Source organism: Canis lupus, chromosome 28 (assembly GCF_011100685.1).
Source record: "Canis lupus familiaris isolate Mischka breed German Shepherd chromosome 28, alternate assembly UU_Cfam_GSD_1.0, whole genome shotgun sequence".
NCBI lineage: Eukaryota > Metazoa > Chordata > Mammalia > Carnivora > Canidae > Canis > Canis lupus.
Window position 1 is genome coordinate 41,277,112 of NC_049249.1, and position 17,990 is coordinate 41,295,101.

General features: G+C 67.7%; 1 protein-coding gene and 1 long non-coding RNA gene across 3 annotated transcripts in view; one reads left to right on the forward strand and one right to left on the reverse strand.

The window, feature by feature from the left end:
- Positions 1-2,367: 2,367 nt before the first annotated feature.
- On the reverse strand, positions 2,368-6,222 carry LOC119866544. 2 transcript variants are annotated; one of them, XR_005380334.1, is made up of 3 exons: positions 5,653-6,222; positions 5,189-5,262; positions 2,368-5,061 (listed from the first exon to the last, which is right to left on the reverse strand). It is a non-coding gene; the product is annotated as an uncharacterized LOC119866544 (long non-coding RNA). The 2 variants fall into 2 exon arrangements; XR_005380335.1 differs by having other exon boundaries at positions 5,649-6,222.
- Positions 6,223-9,728: 3,506 nt separating this feature from the next.
- The window catches only part of KNDC1 (kinase non-catalytic C-lobe domain containing 1), a 50,482-nt gene continuing 42,220 nt past the window's right edge, over positions 9,729-17,990 (forward strand). The window contains exons 1-3 of the mRNA XM_038579188.1: positions 9,729-9,856; positions 15,558-15,756; positions 16,172-16,230. Of these exons, the coding sequence (XP_038435116.1) occupies positions 9,755-9,856; positions 15,558-15,756; positions 16,172-16,230 (360 nt within the window). The 5' untranslated portion in view covers positions 9,729-9,754. The remainder of the gene's footprint in view (positions 9,857-15,557; positions 15,757-16,171; positions 16,231-17,990) is intronic.

Below are 17,990 nucleotides of genomic sequence, written 5' to 3' on the forward strand. Positions count from 1 at the left end.
CACGACACGGGGCGCGCTCCAGGAGGATGCGGGACGGAGGTCAGGGACGGGACCAGGGTCTCCGGTCTCACGGCGTGTCCCCTCCTTCCCTTGTCTACACGTGTGTGTGTGTGTGTGTGTGTGTGTGTACACGTGTGGGTGCTGAGAGCTGCGCATCTGCCACCCTCTGAGAGCGTGTGAGGTGCGTGTTGGGCCCGAGTAGCTGCCCGGGGGAGGGACGCCACGCACACCCCATTCAGCCGAAGGCCCTGGAAGCCCAACGGGCCTGAACAGCGTCCCTCCGGCGCTTGGAGCCAAGGACGCGGGACGGTCAGTGCTGGGCGCCACCTCGGTGTCAGTCCCGCTCCCCGTGCCGTCCGCAGCAGCCGCGCACCTGCCTGCGCCCCGGATGCTCACCTGGAGGCTCCACCCCCGCGGACATGGCCGACTGGATGAAGGCTACCCCGCGGCCCCTGACTCCGAGAAGCCTCCGGAGCCCCCTCCGAATGAGGGACCCCAGGGCCTTCGCGCCACGGGGAGCCCCTCCAGGTCCGTGGGGAAGGGGCAGGATCGGGACTCAGGGCCAGCAGCCTGCCCCCATCACCCCACGGCCCCCTGCCTGCCTGGGGCTCTACACGATGGTCACGGTAGCCCTGAGCCCCCAGGAGCCCCGTGAGCGCCAGCTGTCTGCGGGCCGGAGCCCAGGAGAGCCTCGGGGCGGGCGTCGTGGCACAGGTCACACCTCCAAAGGCAGCTGTGCAGGCGCTCCCACAAGGTGCCAGGCTGTGCGCGGGGCTGGGGTGGCAGCCTGCCCTCGCACTCAGGGCCCTGGGCGGACACGGAGCCGCACGCAGAGCCGGGGCTGTCGCCAGGCTGCCCCCCTTCCCTGTGACCCCCGGGGTCTCTAAGGGGGGGTACCGCCGGGCTCAGGCTGTGCGTGTCCTCGCTCGGAGCTCGGCCGCAGCCTCCCGGGGACTGCCCACCCCCCCACCCGCTGGAGCCGGGGCCTCCCTCTCACCTTGTCCCCGGGGGTGTCTACGACCCCGGGGCTCCAGTAGAAGCTGGTATTACGTGATTTATTATCAAACAGGCACCTTCGGGTTATAACTTTCCTGTTGGATCCAAGATCAAAGAACGTTCTGGGCCCATAGGTCGGGAAGGAGGAGCGTCTGGCTGGGATGCAGGGCAGCTCTGCGTGTGCGGGGATGGGTGTGTCCGGAGGTGGGGACGGGACAGGGCAGGAGTCCCATGAGGACACGGGGCACGCTCACACGTGCACACTCACACACCGAAGGCCTCATCTCCGCCCATCCTCCCCCAGCAGCTCCCTGAGGCCCCACCTCCCACCCCACAGGCCTGGGGGCCCTTGCCTCCCGTAACCCCCAGCTGGGGGCCCGGAGAAGGGAGCCAGTTCCCTGCGGGCCCCCAAGGCCCGGTCAGGCTCCTGCCCCCAGGGCCGCAGAGGCTGGATGGAAAGTGGGGGGCAGCTCCTCCTGCCAGATGGATGCAGCTGGACGCTGAGCACCCCCCTCTGTGGAGCCCCGGGTGCTGGATGCTGAGCACCCCCTCCATGGAGCCCCGGGTGCTGGACGCTGAGCACCCCCTCCATGGAGCCCCGGGTGCTGGACGCTGAGCACCCCCTCCGTGGAGCCCCGGGTGCTGGACGCTGAGCACCCCCCTCCGTGGAGCCCCGGGTGCTAGACGCTGTGCACCCCCCTCCATGGAGCCCCAGCCCCAGTCCAAGTGGAGAGTGAGCAGACCGGCCGTGAGGGCTGAGCCCCCGCAGATGGTACCTGCGGGTGGCTGCGCCCACACGACCCCCCCAGGTTGTGCAGCCCCCGCCCTGGGCTGCGAGGTCGGTGGTCAGGAGCAGAGAACAGACAGAGAAAACCCACAGGGCCCTGTGTGCGGGAGGCCCAGGGAATGCGGCGCCGGGGACAGTGGGGCCCGAGGACACAGACATCGCAGTGGGCACCGCAGGTCACCCCCATACCAAACACGTCCCCTGCATCACGTCCCACGGCAGACGCCACCTCAGGCTGAGTGTCCAGGCCAGGTGTGAGCCCCCCGGGACCTGAGGTCCCCCCGGACCTGGCTCTGCCCCCGGGGGCTGGCGTTGCCGCAGCACGTGTCGCTGGGCCACACCGCACGCAGGGACGCTGGTTTTGGGGGAACGTGGTGAGGAGCTCGCGAACACGGGACCCACCACCGACAGCCCGTTCAGAAGCCAGCCGGACGGCACCCCACCAGGAGGACGCCTCAGCCCCGCAGCCCCCCTCATGGGCGGGGCCGCAGCCTGGCCCGGGGCTACTGGGGGCCTGACCCCCCCCCTGCAGCTGGCCCGGGGTCACCCGTGACACAGGCTCTGCTACGGGGCCACTCGGGGACATCACAGCAGCCGAGGGTCACCCCCGCTGCAGGGCTGGCTCGGAAATTCACCTGCAAGGGTTTCTGTTTCATCCAGGTTAACGTCTCCACTTCTGCAACCTGTGCCCGCGATCAACGTGAAACAGCAAAGTACAACTTCTCCGGCCTTTACTGCCTTCCTTCCCAGGGAGCCCTCATCTGAGGGCTGGGCCCTGAGGTGTGTCCTCACTGCCCCCGCGCGGGCACACGGGGTGGCCCTGCCCACTGCCCTGCTGCTCCCCCCGCGGATCCCCGCGGTTCCAGCGAGTACAGCTCAGGGTGTGTCCTCATCCCTCCGTAAACCCTAGAAACTCATCCGTAGGCCGTGGGCAAGAAACAAGGGAAAGACGGGGGGGGGGGGGGCACACCCAGGCCCTGCTCGGCTGCTGCTCGGCTGCCCTTGCTCCTCGGCACCAGGGACCAAGGACGGACGAGGTGAGGCTCATGGTGGGCCGGAGGCGGGAGGTGCCCAGGGCCACCCTGAGCACATGTGCTGGCCGAGGGCAGAGTGGTCCCCAGTGGGAGGCAAACCAGGACAAGCGTGAGACCGTCTGTCTCCTGGGCCTCAGATGTGCTGGGTCTCCGCAGGGGCCGGGGTCTCCACTGCAGCGGCCGGGGTCTCCGCTGCTGGGGCCTGGGTCTCGTTGCAGGGGTCGGGCCTGTCGTGGGCGAGGTCCTGCGCTGGGTGCGCTGCCACCATCTTCCCGGCTCCCTCCTGTGTTCAGTCAGGGGCTGGCTCGGGTCTCACTGCTGGAGAAAGGTCCTCCCCGAGGGCCGCGCCCACGTCCACGCTGCGCTCAGCGCGGGGCCCACACCTGCCCCACAGCCGCCTGACACAGAGGAGCCTGCACTGCCGCGGCCTCCGCCCTGCGCTGCTCTCAGACACGGCGGGAGCGAGAGCCAGGAGCAGGGGCCCCTGGGATCCCCGCAGGAGGCATCGGGGTGGCCGGTCAGCTGCCAGGCCCCGGGCTCCTGCCTCACGGGCCAGCAGGACGCTCGCTGAAACCGGACTGTTTGGAGGGAAGCTCCGAGCCCAGGAGCCAGGTCCCGGGAGTTGAGCAGTCGAGTGAGGACGGTCTGTCACCACGTGCACCTCGGGGCCTCGGGGCCGTGACAAGGACCCACAGGTCTGCCTGCCACACACCCTGCACGGAAGCCAGGGCCTGTGCTCCCGCCCTGCTCCCAGCTGTCCCCAGGTGTCCCCTCCCCAACCCCAGGACTCACGGACAACAGGCCTGAGGGTCACCTCGGGGCAGGCCGAACCTCCCCTCACCCACACACCCCGAAAAAGAAGCACCACCCGGAAAACCTGCTCCTTCCCCAGAACTTACCCAGAAGTCCGAGCGAGAAGGTGCAAGAAAGGGCCCCCTGCGCCCCACGATGACCTCACAGGCGGCCCAGCTCGGAGACCCCACCCCTGGGGAGCAGAGGGCGCCCCTGCAGCCGCGGCCCAGCCCGAGCTCGGTGGAAGGCACGTGACCCAGGAGGCCTGGGGGCGCCCGGGGATCGCGCTCAGCACACCCTGGCAGGGCACCAAAAGTTCCGTCATCGGACCGGGACGCCGCGTTAAAAAATCTAAATTGATGTAAAACAGCCCCTACGAATGGCACCCGAATCTTCGGGAAAGACGGCTCTCCCCCACCGCAGGCTCCCGGCCGGCGCCCCCGCGCCCCCCCGGGTGACCCACTGGGTCCAGGACACAGGGTCGGCGAGAAGTGACCTCACCAGGTACCTGCGGGTGAAGCGCAGCAGGTGCCTCACCTCTTACCTGCACACGCTCCACAGCCCCGGGTTGGAAACTGGAAAACAGAAAAGCTTCTGCCCGGAGGAGGGACCTGCAGGTGTCCCCGTCACCCCCATCCCGTCCCGTCCCTGGGCCCGGGGCCTCGCTTGACCGTGTGCAGTGCCCCAGGGCTCAGGTCGAGTGACCTGCCCAGGGCCACACAGTCGGGACGAGACGGAGCCAGAACCTGCGTGAAGCACACGCCAGGGGCGTCTGAGTCCCCGTGGCCAGCGCTCCCCGGGCTGCACCGGCCTGACGCAGGCGCTCACCCGCCGCCCCCCTGCCCGCTCCCAGCTGCCCGGGCCTCCCTCCCTGTCCATGAGATGCGCATCCCCACGGCTCAGCGGCCAGGGCCCCAGCGACCACGGGTGCCGGCGACTCACGGGGGCACCTGTCATGTTCTCAGAGCCCCAGGGCTGCAGACGGAGCTCACGAGGCAAAGACACAGAGTCTCTCGTTTCCTGCAGACGCACCAGAAACTCGGGCAGGTGAGTATGAATGTCCAGACTGTTGGTCAACGCGCGGAATCCCCTCTGGAGCCGTGGGACACCGTCCTGAGCCCAGACGTCAGCCTCAGGCCGGGGGAGGCCACGAGCCTCCAGAAGGGACGAATCAGCAGGTGAAGACAGCGCGTCACGGCGACCGTCCTCAGGCGGGGCCAGCGGGGAAGCCGGACTCGGGGCAGACGATGCGGTGAACCCCCGTGGAAAAGGAGAGGCCTGAGCCCGAGCCCAGCGTTGAAAGCTGCTGACCGCCGGCAGCCGCGCGGACCCCCGAGAATGCCATGGGGCTCGGGTCCTGGGGCTCCGTGGGCAGGTCGCCAAAGCCCCGGCTGTAGAAGCTTCCGGAGAGCCGGAGGGGACACATCATGGGGCGTCCAGGAATGAAGACCCCTGCGTGGAGTTTGGAGCAAGGAGAGGGAGTCGCCGGGACACGGGGAATCCTGCTCCCGCCGCCCGCGGGGTCCAGGGTCCAGGGCTCCCCGCTGCCGCCCACGCCCATAGGATCTGAGCCCCAGACCTTCTTGTGTTTTTCTGCGAAACGTTTCCCACTGAAGCGGGTGAAATGGAGTATTCCGCTGGCTTTCAATAAACCTAAGCACCCATCCAGGAAAGGGGGCAGCATTTTAGCATTTTATTTATAGGGACCCGCGCGTAATATCAATTTCACGCTTCAGGCGTTAGGGAACCGCGGGAGCAATAAGCTCCTGGCAATTCCTCGTTTAAACTGGGCTCAGTTGGATTTATTCTGGAATCGTGTGTCTAAGACCAATGTTTGTTTATAACGGGTTAGTATTGGTCTCCCGGCCGAGGAATCTCGCGTGGAAAGACTGAGCGGGTTCACGTTGGGGAGTGAGAGCTGCCCCCTCCCCCGCCCCATAACCTATAAAAGCCCTGTTTGAAATCCGGCTCCATGAATAGGAACAAGGGAAGAAGCGCCAGTTCCCGCTGGTTCCCAGTCGGGGGCCGGCTCTGCTTACAAACCAGGACAGACGCTCTGGCCGCAGAGAAGGGCTGACGCTGGCGGGGACCCTCCGGACCCAGCGAGGCCCCCTCCGAGCCCCGATGGCTTCCTCATCTCCCACGGTCTCGAGCAGCGGCGAGGGGGAGGCGAGCCGACAGTCACCGTGGGGGCGGGGAGGCAGCTGGCGCCCCCACTCCCACCCCGGCCGCCACCGTCTGGCGTTGGCACGTCAGAGTCGGGCCCTGCGCCGCCCACGCCTGCTCTTGTCCTCGCGGATCATCGTGAGCGGCGCGCGGTGAAAACACAGGAAAACACCACGGCGCGTCTCGATCTTTAAACCTGCAGTGGGCACAGCGGCCGCCTGGCTGGGGAGAGCCCGGCGGGGGCGGCGGGGCCGGGGCTGCACACGACACCCCATCACGGGCGCCGGCCCAAAGCGGGCCCGTCCTGCCGCTGCTCACCCCTCCCTGGCCGGGGTCCTCCTGCCCTCCGCGGAGAAGAGCCGCTGTGGGGTGCGGGCGCCCCCGGGAGGGCCCTGGGCCTTGCTGAGCTCTCACAGGCTCCCAGCTCGGTGGGCCGGAGCGCGTCCCCAGGATGACACGTCAGGCCTGACTCCAGGCACCTGCAAGAGTCGTCATATTCGGACATAAGTGCTTGGTGGGTATAACCCAACATGAACGGTGTCTTTGTGAAAAAAAGGACAGGCAGGGTGAGAGCGACAGAGGGACAGGGCCACGGCCACCATCCTCGGGTGTGTGCTCCCAGCCCCAGGACAAATGCTCACTTCACCAAGAGACTTCAGGACTGTACGCGAGTCTTATGGTCACTGGAAACCAAAAAAAAAAAAAAAAAAACTCTAATTTTTTTTAATTTATTGAATATACAATTTATTAAAATTCATATGTGTATTTGTTGCAACGACGTGGGACGGGGGAGGTATGTATAGAGGCTTCTGAGCACGAAAGGATATCCCAGTAGGATAGACTCTGGCCGGAATTTGATGTCTGTAGTAAGTTTAAGGGAAAATGCTTTTTTGTTGTTTTGGTTTTTTTATTTTATATAAATTTATTTTTTATCGGTGTTCAATTTGCCAACATACAGAATAACACCCAGTGCTCACCCCGTCAAGTGTCCCCCTCAGTGCCCGTCACCCCGTCACCCCCACCCCCCACCCACCTCCCTTTCCACCACCCCTAGTTCGTTTCCCAGAATTAGGAGTCTCTCATGTTCTGTTTTAAGGGAAAATGTTGTGATGAAGATTTTGGACGCTAAACAACGTGTTTATGTGATTTTTTTTTAAGTCAACGGTTGGCATCAAAACCTATTTTGGTATCGGGGCAGCCGGCTGGCGCCGTCAGTGGAGACATGACCACCGATCTCGGGGGGGGGGGGGGCGGCGGTGAGTTTCAGCCCCACGTTGGGCACGGAGCCTACTTAAAAAAAAAAGTAAAACAACACAACAAAAAAATTTCGATATTTAGCTTCTCAGATACATTGACGAGAGCAACAGCTTCACTGCAAAACATCAATGTTTACCACGCCAGAAATTCCACCCTTCGCAATTATTTACATTTGAGATTTCTTACGAAATTTAAATGTTGACTTCAAACTCTGCAAGCAGTTTGACAAGTTTTCAAAATTCATTTAGGGAAAACGAGAGCCAGACTCCGAAGACGCCCAGCCCGCTGCACCGACGTCACCTCAGGCCTGTCGGGCCGAGTGCCGCCTGCGCCCCCGAGACGGGCTGGAGCCCCCATGTGCCAGGACGGGGGCGCGGGGGCAAGCAGGGCCTTTGCAGGATGCAGCCGGCCTCGGGGGCGACCTGGCCTGGCCTGAGGAGGGCAGAGGCTGGAGGCGGGAGGGCCGTGGGGGCAGGGAGAGCAGTTGGAAGGTCGGGGCACCCCCACGTCTCGGCCTCACCCCCAGAGCAGGATCCCACAGGCCTGAGGCCTGAGGAGGGGCTGGGCGCGGGGTGCACACCAGGCAGGGCAGGAGGCGTGGGCACGGCCACAGCCGCAGGGATCCTGGGGGCCGTCGGGGCTGCCTGGACGTGCTCCCGGCTGCGTGCGTGGCCTCCTCGGCTCTGGGAGGTTCCCAGGGCCTCGTGGGGAGCTGCCCTGCCAGTTAGAGCCTCGCCCGCCCAACCGCGCCCGTTAGCGCTCGGGCAGCAGCACACGGGGCCAGCACCTCCCGCAGCGGAGCGACCGCCAAGTGTGCACCCCGGTACCAGCGGCGGGGACATCGCTGCCCTCAGCAGGGAAGCCAGCGGCAGGAGAACGACCCGGCGGCCGGGCCGGCCCACGCTCCTGGTGGCTGTCCATGGCAGCGCTCCGCCGGCCGAGGACATAGGGGCACACGGGCAGCCTGTCGGTTCTGTGTCTTACCCAAGCCGCAGGGGGAGGCACCTTCCCCTCAGGGACACGCGTGTCCTCCGCCCGGGAGCACTCACCATACACTTGCTTTCACTCTTCAGAGAGGGATCATCCTTGCATCTCCCGCTCCCGGGCTGCATCCCCAGCCCTGACACTGGTGCCCGCGGCCAGGTGCAGTGACCGGACACTGGGGACAAGGCCCACATCCACCTCCGTGAGGTCCCTGAGGTGCTCTTCTGTGCCCCACCCCGGGCACCTAGGCTGCAGGTGGGGGAGGCCTATGTGCCACAGCCGCCCCCCCGGACCCTGTGGCAGGGGGACCCAGGGCCCCCGACCCCCTGCCCGCCCTGAGGCCCCGTGTGGCGCTCGCAGACACAGCCCACAGACCGCTGGCCCCCGTCGCACCCCAGGAGCCGCTCTTCTCCAGCCCCGGCTGTCGCCCTGAGCCTTCCAGCGCCACACGAGGGGGGCCGCACCCAGGTTCTGCTGCGTTGACCTGGGTGAGCTCGAGGACCAGCATTTTGCACAAAGTGAGGCTGACCACCCCGTGACCATCTGGAGGCCTGTTTCTCTGGTCATCTGGGCACCCCCCCCCCCCGTGTGCTTGGGTGTCCCGTGCCAGGGCCCAGGGTCACAGTGACCTGAGCTGAGCACAGAACGCTGGGAATCCGCGTCTCAGCGAATGCCTGGACTTTGCACCCCTGGCCACAAGCCCTGCCTCATTCCCAGGAGCAGCATTTATGGAGCACCTGCTGTGTACCTGGCCAGGCCATGCTGTGAGGACGTGGAAGCTGACAGCCTGGCCGGGAGGATCTGCTCTCCGAGGGCCGTGACCCAGGGTGCTGCTGGGAGGGAAGGGACGTGGCTGCCATCCCCCTGCTGCGGACAAGGTGGTGGGGTGCTGTGGGGCCCTTTGCCGGGGGTGGGGAGAGCATCCTGGCTCCAGCGCCACCGGGGGCCCCAGCTTGGGGAAGGCGGGTTGGCCAGGACAGTAAGTGGGGCAGGGAAGGGGTTAACCAGGGCACGGCAGGTGCGGTTGTCTGGTCTTGGGGGCCCTTTGCCCCAAGGCTGGTGGGTTGAAAGCAGTGGTGGCTCCCAGGAGGCCTCTGGACCCTGGCTCAGGCTTAGGGGGCGACGGGTCTCCGTCGCCCCTCCCCCCCCCCACCCCCACCCCCCCCCAAGACTGCGGCAGCCCCGTCCTGGCGGCGGGGGAGGGAGCCCCCGTGGAGCCTCTGGGGAGTGGACCTCGGCCTCGGCCTCGGGGCGCAGGTGCCCCCCTGCAGCCTGCGGTGGCGCCGCCCGACACCGACACCGGCCCCCCGGGCCCCGCCCGCAGCCCCCCCCCCCCCCCACCGCGGAGGGCGGCCGAGCCGAGGACGCAGGCCCCGCGCGTCCGAGCGCACCCCGAGCGCGCACCCCAGCCCCCGCGCGCACCCGGAGCGCACCCCGAGCGCGCACCCCCGCGCACCCGAGCCCCCGCGCACCCGAGCCCCCGCGCAGCCCCGGAGCGGGCCCTGGGGACCCTCCTCCCGGGCCGGCCGCTCGCTCGGGTGACACTGCGGCAGGCGCGCGGGCGGGGCGCGGGCGGGGCGCGGGGGGCGGGCGCGTTGCCATGGAGGCCGGGCGCGCGTAGCCGAGCCGGAGCCCGAGCCGAGCCGAGCCGAGCCCGCGGGGCAGGACCGAGCGGAGCCCGCGGCCCAGGCGACCCGACCCAGCGGCGCGCAGCCGGGCGCGGGGCGGGCGCAGCAGGATGCAGGCCATGGACGCGCCGGGCGCCGCTGTGCTCGCGGAGGAGGGCGCGGGGCTGGCGGGCTACGACTTCGAGCCGCTCCCCACTCTGCCCGAGGACGAGGTGAGCCCGGTCCCGCCGCCGCCGCCCACCCCTCCCCCGGGCCGCGGCCCCCAGCGCCCGAACGGAGCGCCAGGCCCCCGGAAGGCCGCGTGGGCCGCAGGGGTGGGTGGTCCCTGAGGAAGCGGGTGCCCTGGGGGGCTCCGGGCTAGAGTGCGCCTGGGGGAGGTGCTTGGGCATCTGGGGGGCGCCGTGGGCCGCGGTTTTCCTCCTTGCGGGCACCTGGCAGGTCACCAGCCAGCAGAGCCCACTCCTGGCAACAGGCTCAGGAGCTGGGGTGGGGGTCGGGCAGGCCCCCCAGGGCTGCGGGCTGCTTCTAGGGCACGGAGGGCAGCAGGCGCCTCCACGCGGGGTCCTGGGTCCTGAGCCCTGAGCACCCCCTGCCCAAGGCTCAGAGGGCCCGGCAGGCTCCACCCCGTGGAGCTCCTGGTCATTAGCTGGACAGGTGCCCACAGAACCGGTGTGCCCGCAACTCCGGCTTCCCCGGCGCGCCCCGCAGGCGGTGGCTTGGGGTCAGAGGAGCTGGCCAGGTCCGTCCACATGATAGGCGGCCACTCCCAGGAAGACCCAAGGCCACGGGGTCCGGGGGGTCGGCCCTCCAGGCCTCCAGCAGGCCAACGCCCCGCCTCTGGGCTTCTGCGCCCGGGGTTCGGGAATGCTGGCATCACGCAGCGTTCGTGGGACGGGCTGTGACCAGCGTGGTGCCGATGAGCACCCTCCAACACCAAGACTTACACGTGGCCACCACCCTCCCGGAGCACACAGGGGGGCTCACGGGGGCCACAGCGGCGGTCCCCAGGGTCTTCCTCCTCCGCTGCCCCCCTCCGCCCACTTTCTCAGAAGAGCTGCCTGAGAGGACGGAGCTCCTGCCCCGGGAGCACTGCCCTGGGAGGCACGTCTGCCACAGGGTGCCGGTGAGAGCCGCAGAGGCAGCAGCCGAGGGCTGGAGCTGCCTCCCCCACGACACACACCCCCCCACGGTGGCCTGGATTTGGTGACAGGGAAGGCTGCGGAGGGAGAAGCAAGGGAGTGAGAAACCTTTGGGCATCTCCGTGGCTTTGATGGAAAATGAAAGGTGCACCCCGCCCCCAGCCGCCAGAGGCTCCCCCACAGGACACATTTCAGAGCATCTCTCAGAAGACTCACCTCCGGAGTCACCATCGGAAGCAGATGGAGAACGTGGTTCTTCCTACAGAGCTGTGTCGTGCCAGCCGCCCCACACCTGGGGGCCTGTTCGTGCCCCACGGAGCCAGCGGCTGGTGCCCGGGAAACAGAACAGCAGGGCCCAGATTCAGCCCACGGCCTGGGCGCTGGGTGCCCTGGTCCGTCTCCGGGTCGGAGCACCCCCAGCTGTGCCCAGTGCACAGGGCTCCGCCCTCCCGCCTAGGCCCGGGGCCTCGAGGAGGTGGGATCGCCACCACCTTGCTGGCTTCCACTGGGGAGGCTCGTGGGCCCTCCCGCCTTTCCGCACCTTCTCCGGGACGCAGAGGCACTGTCTGGGGCCCGCGCCCACAAAACAGGAAGCCTGCCCAGGCCGCAGCCATGGAGCCAGACCGATGTCCTGGAGCCGCAAACACCCCTGGTCCCGCCTCATGCTTCCCGCACACGCTCAGCTCCGTTGCTGTTGAAGGTCTTACGGCCCCGTCAGAGACACCCGACTCCTACTACGGCGTCACAGTCAGGTGGCGACTTCCCCCTCCCATGTAGGACGAGGGGGGGCCACTGCATCGTCCCCAGGCCAGGCCGTGCTGATGCGACCCCGGGGAGAAGCTCCGGGCAGCTCCCACAGAGGGACGTGCACCTGGGGAGTCACCCGGTTTGCAGCTGATTGGAGCAGACTGTTAGCAAGGCCCAGACATGGGGCCCTACGTGCGCCCCCAGGAGCCCCGTGGAATCTGGTGGTAACCCCAGAGAAAACCCGAGGGGCCCGGAGACACAGGAAAATGTTGAACTTCGTCGTCAGCAAGGAATGCAGAGGCCCCGCCGTGAGCGCCCCCGCAGCGCCAGCGGTAAACCCTGGGCGGTGGCCGAGCCGGCGGGGACTGGCAGGGCGGCGGACCCCAGCCCCGACGGTGGCAGCAGGTGTGGAAAGCAGCTTGGCTCTGAGAGGGACGCGGGAGGCGGCCACTGCCCAGCGCTTGCTCTGGGAGCGCGCCCTGACGGCCCGAAGTGGGACACCCCGGCCCGGGCGAGTCTCCGGCCTCCCGCAGCAGCCCTGCTGCGCTGGGAGGGGGCATCGGGCCGAGCGCCGGCCGCGGGAGGGCCGTCTGGGGTCCTGGGGGGCGGGGGGGAGAGCCAGCCCTGCCCCCTGACCCCCGGGGCGGCCGTGAGTGCTGCCCCTCCTCCCGGCCTGGTCCCCGGGACAGTCTGTGCAAGGGAAGGACAGTCCTCCGTGCCCTGCAAGGAACGTGACCTCGGTGACCCTCCTCCACGGCCCACCCAGGCGGCGCCCTGCTGGGGAACGGTGCGGGGTGGGGTTCCAGGACCCACGGGCTCTGCTGGGTTCTGGAGAACCTTCTAGGCCCACCCAGGAGGGGGAGCCCCCAGAGGCTGCCCAGCAGGCACAAGGCCACACATTGTTGGCAGGGGACAGCTGCGGCGTGGAAGTCATGATGCGTCCGGCCTGCCACGGCCCTCGTGGGTGCTGGGCGTGTGGGTGCCCTGGGCTGGGGCTGCAGACGGGCATCAGGGGGCACCATGGCCGGCTTTGCCTCCTCCTGAAACGTCTGCCAGTGAGGCTCCCGCAGTGTCATCCGGGCAGAAGAGGGCCCACGGGTCCCGGAGCAGCTCCTGGACATGAGCGCAGACGTGCGGGATGTCCCCACGGCCCTTGTCGGTCAGGGTGGCCGGGGCCGGGGTGTCCCCTGGGATTGTGATGGGGACATGGCCGTCTTCCTACCTGGCCCATCGGCCAAGCCTCATCCTGTCCGCCCTCCTCGGGCCATGGATTCAGGCGAGGGAGGGTCATTCCTCCTGCCAGGGTGAACGGGGAAAGTGGGTGGCAGGTCCCAGAGGACAGGTGACCGTGGGGTCCATGGTGCAGCATCCCCAGCGCTTGGCGATCCCCGCCCCCCAGCCCTGGAGTATCAGGAGTGCCAGCGGCGTACCTGGGCTCTGTCCCCGGACCAGCTGTCAGCTGAATCATGCCTTCCCCTCGCAACAGCTGGGCTTCGGAGGGGCTGAGAGCGTCGTGTCCGTGAGCGGAGGCCTCAGCGCCGGAAGCGGTGACTCAGGACCCACAGGATTCACCCCATAAAGTCACGCCGAGAGTCCCCCCTTAGGTGCTTCCACCACGAACAGGCAGGGGGGCTACAGGGCTGCTGGGGGGCAGGGCGCCCCCACCGCGGGGGCGTGTCCCAGGGGACGGGACGGCGCCGTGGGCCGTGAGATGCGGGGGGCACAGCTGCCCTGGGCTCCCTTCTCTTGGCAGCACATCCAGTTGGCAGCTGCGGGAGCTGGCGCGTGAGGCCCGTGTGGGCAACCGCCCGCGGGGTGTCCACCAGCCCCTGCACTGGGAACTGGCTCACACTCACACCGTGGGCTGGCCTTGTTCTCCTAAATAGCACAAAACCACGGGCCCGTTGGGTTGTTTATTAGTGTGTGCCTCTGTATGTGGTTGCACGCATGCGCATGTGTGCACGTGTGTTATCTGCAGGCATGTGTGGGTGTCGTGTGTCATGTGCACGTGTGTCTGCACGTGTGTTATCTGCACATGTGTGCAGGTGTAGCATTGTGTGGTGTGTGCACACGTGTGTGCAGGTGTGCAGGTGTGTGTGCAGGTATAGCATGCATGCGTGTCAGGTATCTGCATTGTGTGTACATGTAGTGTGTGTGTTGTGTGCATGTGTGCACATGTGTGCAGGTGTGTGCATGTGTGCACGTGGGTGCAGGTGTAGCGTGTGGTGTGTGCGTGTGTGCAGGTGTGTGTAGGTGTGTGCATGTGTGCACGTGGGTGCAGGTGTAGCGTGTGGTGTGTGCACGTGTGTGCAGGTGTGTGCACGTGTGCACGTGTGTGCAGGTGTAGCGTGTGGTGTGTGCATGTGTGCATGTGTGCGTATGTGTACACGTGTGTGCTGTAGTGTGTGCACGTGTATGCAGGTGCAGCGTTGTGGTGTGTGCGTGTGCACACAGCCAAGACCCTCTTGAACGAGGCCCCCAGGCGTCACGGGCTCTCCGCCATCTCGGGAGTCCCTGGGTGGGGCACACAGGCCTCGGGATTGAGCCAAAGCAGACCTTCCACGGGGCCCCGGGGCATAGCCGGGAGCTGGGAGTGAGGTTCGGGGCTCGGCAGCCCCCCCCATGCCCGGTGTGACCTTGTCCTGCCCATGCTGCAGCCTCCTTTCAAACCCCCGACCTCCTTCCTCATGGCACGTCTGCACTCAGTGTGCCCTGTGGCCAGTTCTGGAAGAAGCTTCCAGAACCGGCCCCCTCACCCATGGACCCGGCAGAGGGAGCCGGAAGGGGAGGCCCACACCCAACGCCGACCGGGAAGCCGGGTGGGGGGGCGCCCAGCACATGGGCACCGGGCGGCCCAGCTCCCGGGTCCCCACCCCCACACTGCTGACCCCCAGGCTTGGCCGAGGTACCCCCGGGGCACTTCCTGATTCACTTCCTCCCTTCCCCCTCCCCTCCCCTCCACTCCCTCCCCCCCACTCCCCTTCTTTCCTGAAGCCTCTGCCCTTCGCCTGTGGTGCGGGTGGGGACATTCAGGGGCCGCAGCTAGGAGACTTCTGATGCCCCTAGGGCTCAGCCGCCTGGGAGGAGGGCCGGTGGGCTGGGAGGGGTGGGGCCCGGCCTCCTGCTCCATCGCCCCTGCTCCCCCCCCTCACCCCACCCTGACCCACCCTGAGCCCCCAGCCTGACTCCCTCGTGGAGCACAGAGGTGACCAGGGCACCGAGCCGCAGGCCAGCTTAGGGCCTGGAGATCCGAGGTGTGTGACGTGTGAGAGTGTGTATGAGTCAGTGTGCAGGCGTGCGAGGGGGGACGGCACCATCGTGCACGTGAGTGAAAGTGTGGGTCCCTGAGTGTGTGCGTGAGGCTGGGTGGCCCGTGCACAGCCACGGTACATGAACTCATTGCATGAGTATGTGTCCGTGTGGGACGCCCCTGAAAACGTGGGCGTGTGTGAGTACACGTGGCGTGTGTGCACGCAGGAGGAGGCGTGTGCACACACACGTGAGTGCCTGCGCGCGTGCTGCTGACACACTGGCGCTGAGCTCAGGCCGGAGGGCAGGGCCCGCGCGGGGAGGCCTGGGGTCTGCGTCCCTGTGTGCACTGCCCAGAGCTGACGTCTGGGCCGCTCCTCGGCCGCGCGTGTGCGCGATCCCGTACGTCACGGGCTTGTGTGGACCGATCGCAGCGCGTGTGCTCTTCCACGGGCTCCCCACACAAGCGTGTCTCTGCACGCACCGGCTCACGTCCACCGCTCCTCCGAGCTGCTCCTGAGCCCGAGGGCCGGCGCCACGGCGGTGGGGCCGCTGCTCGTGGGGCCGCGGGGCGCCGTGATTTCTGGGACAACCAGGTCCCGGCCCCAGGCGCAGGCCCCTCTGCCAAATGCTCCGGGCCCCGGCGGCCGGGGACAGTGCGGCGGGTGACCTCCTGGGCTGCCGCCCTTTGTCCTTGGAAAGCCTTGGCCCTGGGAGGAGGACCTGCCGCGCGGCCCCACGCCGCCTCACCGCGGCCCCTCTCGGCCCCTCTCGGCAGGAGAACGTGTCCCTGGCCGACATCCTGTCGCTGCGGGACAGCGGCCTCAGCGAGCAGGAGGCCTGGGCCGTGTGCCTGGAGTGCAGCCTGTCCATGAGGAGCGTCGCCCACGCGGCCATCTTCCAGACGCTGTGCATCACGCCCGACACGCTGGCCTTCAACACCAGCGGGAACGTGTGCTTCATGGAGCAGCTGAGCGGTGAGCGGGGACCGGGGGGCTGGGGTCCAGCCCAGGCCCGCGAGGGGCAGACGGGGAGGGCCCCTGCCGGCTCGAGGACGCCCGCGTCCGTGTTCCCGCCGCCCCTGCCCCGCTGCCGGGGAGGCTGAGCGGGGCCCGACTCCCCCACGGAGCCCGCGGCCCCTACTCTGGGAGGCCAGCAAAACCCTCCCGCCTCCCGCCTCCCTTGGGGCGGCATCCCCGGGCTCGCAGGGGAGGGAGGTTCCCTGCTGGAGCACTATTTCCCGAGCACTGTTTCCTCGACGCCCAGGGCCCAGGCCCAGACGGGCGGGGGTGGGAACAGGCCCCAGTGCCTGCCCTCCCGGCCTCCGGATTCCTGCTCCCGGGCCCTGTGGGTGTGTGGCCCGTGACCCGAGCCCGTCTTCCGCTTCCGCAGACGACCCCGAGGGCGCGTTTGTTCCCCCGGAGTTCGACGTGACCGGGAACACCTTCCAGGTGAGCAGCGCCGGGGCCCCTGCGACCCTGACCCCACGGGCGGGAAAGGCCGCGACATTGGGGGCAGCTCCGTGTGGGACGCGGGCCGGGGCCGGGGGGCTGCTTGGGGGCACCCCGCCCTGGTCAGACTCGGGCTCCCCGTGGTGCACTTGGCTCCGGGGGCAGCTTGCTGTTTGGACGCCTGCTCGTCCTCACCGTCGTCGAGTGTGTTTCTGGAGTGTGAACTCGCCGGATTTAACATGTTAAAGGTGCCGAGGTGGCCCTGGTGGGTGGCAGGCACCCCAGCTGCCGGGGGAGGAGCCGAGGAGTGGGCGCAGCGCCCGCCGGCCTCACCACCGAGGGCCACATGCCCCTGCGAGGCGCCTGCTCACAGGGTGGACCCCCGGACGCCCCCGTGTTTTCGGGGCAGCGAGGCTGGGCCGCCAAGGAAGGGGGATGCCCTGCCCGGCCCGCCTCCCCGCTGCGAGTGGCGCCGGGATCCCCCCGAGCAGCCTGCGTGGAGAACAGTAAATCAATGGTTAACACGTGCGTGATCACAAACTCAAACATTTCAGTGAAAACCCGTTAGCTTAGTGACATCAGGTCAGATCTTTACCCCAAATCTGAGGGGTTGGCTCCTCGGTGCTGTTTACCTTGAGGTGAGCTCTTGCCCGGCCCCCTGGCCCCAGGGGCCCTCGTCCCCCCCCCCCCGGGCACCTGGCAGGACCAGGCCGGGTCTCTGCTGCCCTGGATGCCCCAGGGGGACCAGGCCCCGCGTGCTCGTGGGCTGTGGCCGCCCCGTCCCGGGTCCGCACCGACCGCTCTCTCTCCCTCGCGTTTCATTCTGGAAGCGACGGCCCTGGAAATAGCCCCGCCGTCCGGGCCCCTCTCCCCCGAGCGCCGGGCTGTCCCCAACGGCGACGCCGCTCGCCTGTGCTGGCCTCCGCGTTCTCAGGGCAGCGCCCGCCCCCCTAGCTCGCGCGTGCTCGGGACGCAGCGGCCGAGCCCCAGCAGGTGCTCCGGGTCACCGCACGCGTCGCCCTCTGGCCCCCGGGAGCGCCGGGCCCGCTCTGCACAGCTTCGGTGGACGCGGCCACGGGCGGCCCCACAGCGCGCGGGCAGGTGCCCCTCCGCCTCCCGCCACGGCGGACGCCCAGCCCCACGCCCCCCGCAAGGCCCGTCTCTCTCCGTGAATTTTCACTCTTTTTGTCATGATTGTAAATGTCCCGCGGACAGCGTGTCCCGAGGGCAGCCAGCGGCTCCGGGGGCGCCTCCCACTCCCGACGCCGCCGCGGGTCACCTGCAGGCCAGAGCTGGGACCGCCTGCAGGCCAGAGCCCGTGGCCGGTTAAAAATAGTAACAAGCCACTGCACGTACCATCCAGAATGTATTTTTATGAAAAATAGCAGTATTTTTCCCCCAAATCTGCAAAGAATAGGGCTTTTCCAGCCACCTGTCGTCCACCCTTTAATGTTGGGCTCCGTGGAAGCCAGCTGGGTTTTCGGTCCATGGCAGTGTCCCCAGGCCGTGTCCCCAGGGCAGCGTCCCCGGGCATAGCGTCTGGCAGGTCCAGGTGCGCTGGGCTGGAAGGGGTCGGGGGGCACACAGCATGTCCCCAGCCGCCCCCAGGAACCCCAGCTGGGACGACAGCCTCAAGGCCTCCCGCGAGGGAAGAAGTGTCCCCCGCTTGGTGGAGTGAAACCGATTCACGTTTCTGACATGTTAGCATCCTAGTATTTCTTGTACCTTAAGGGACCGTCCCAAGCCCCAGGCTCCCGGAG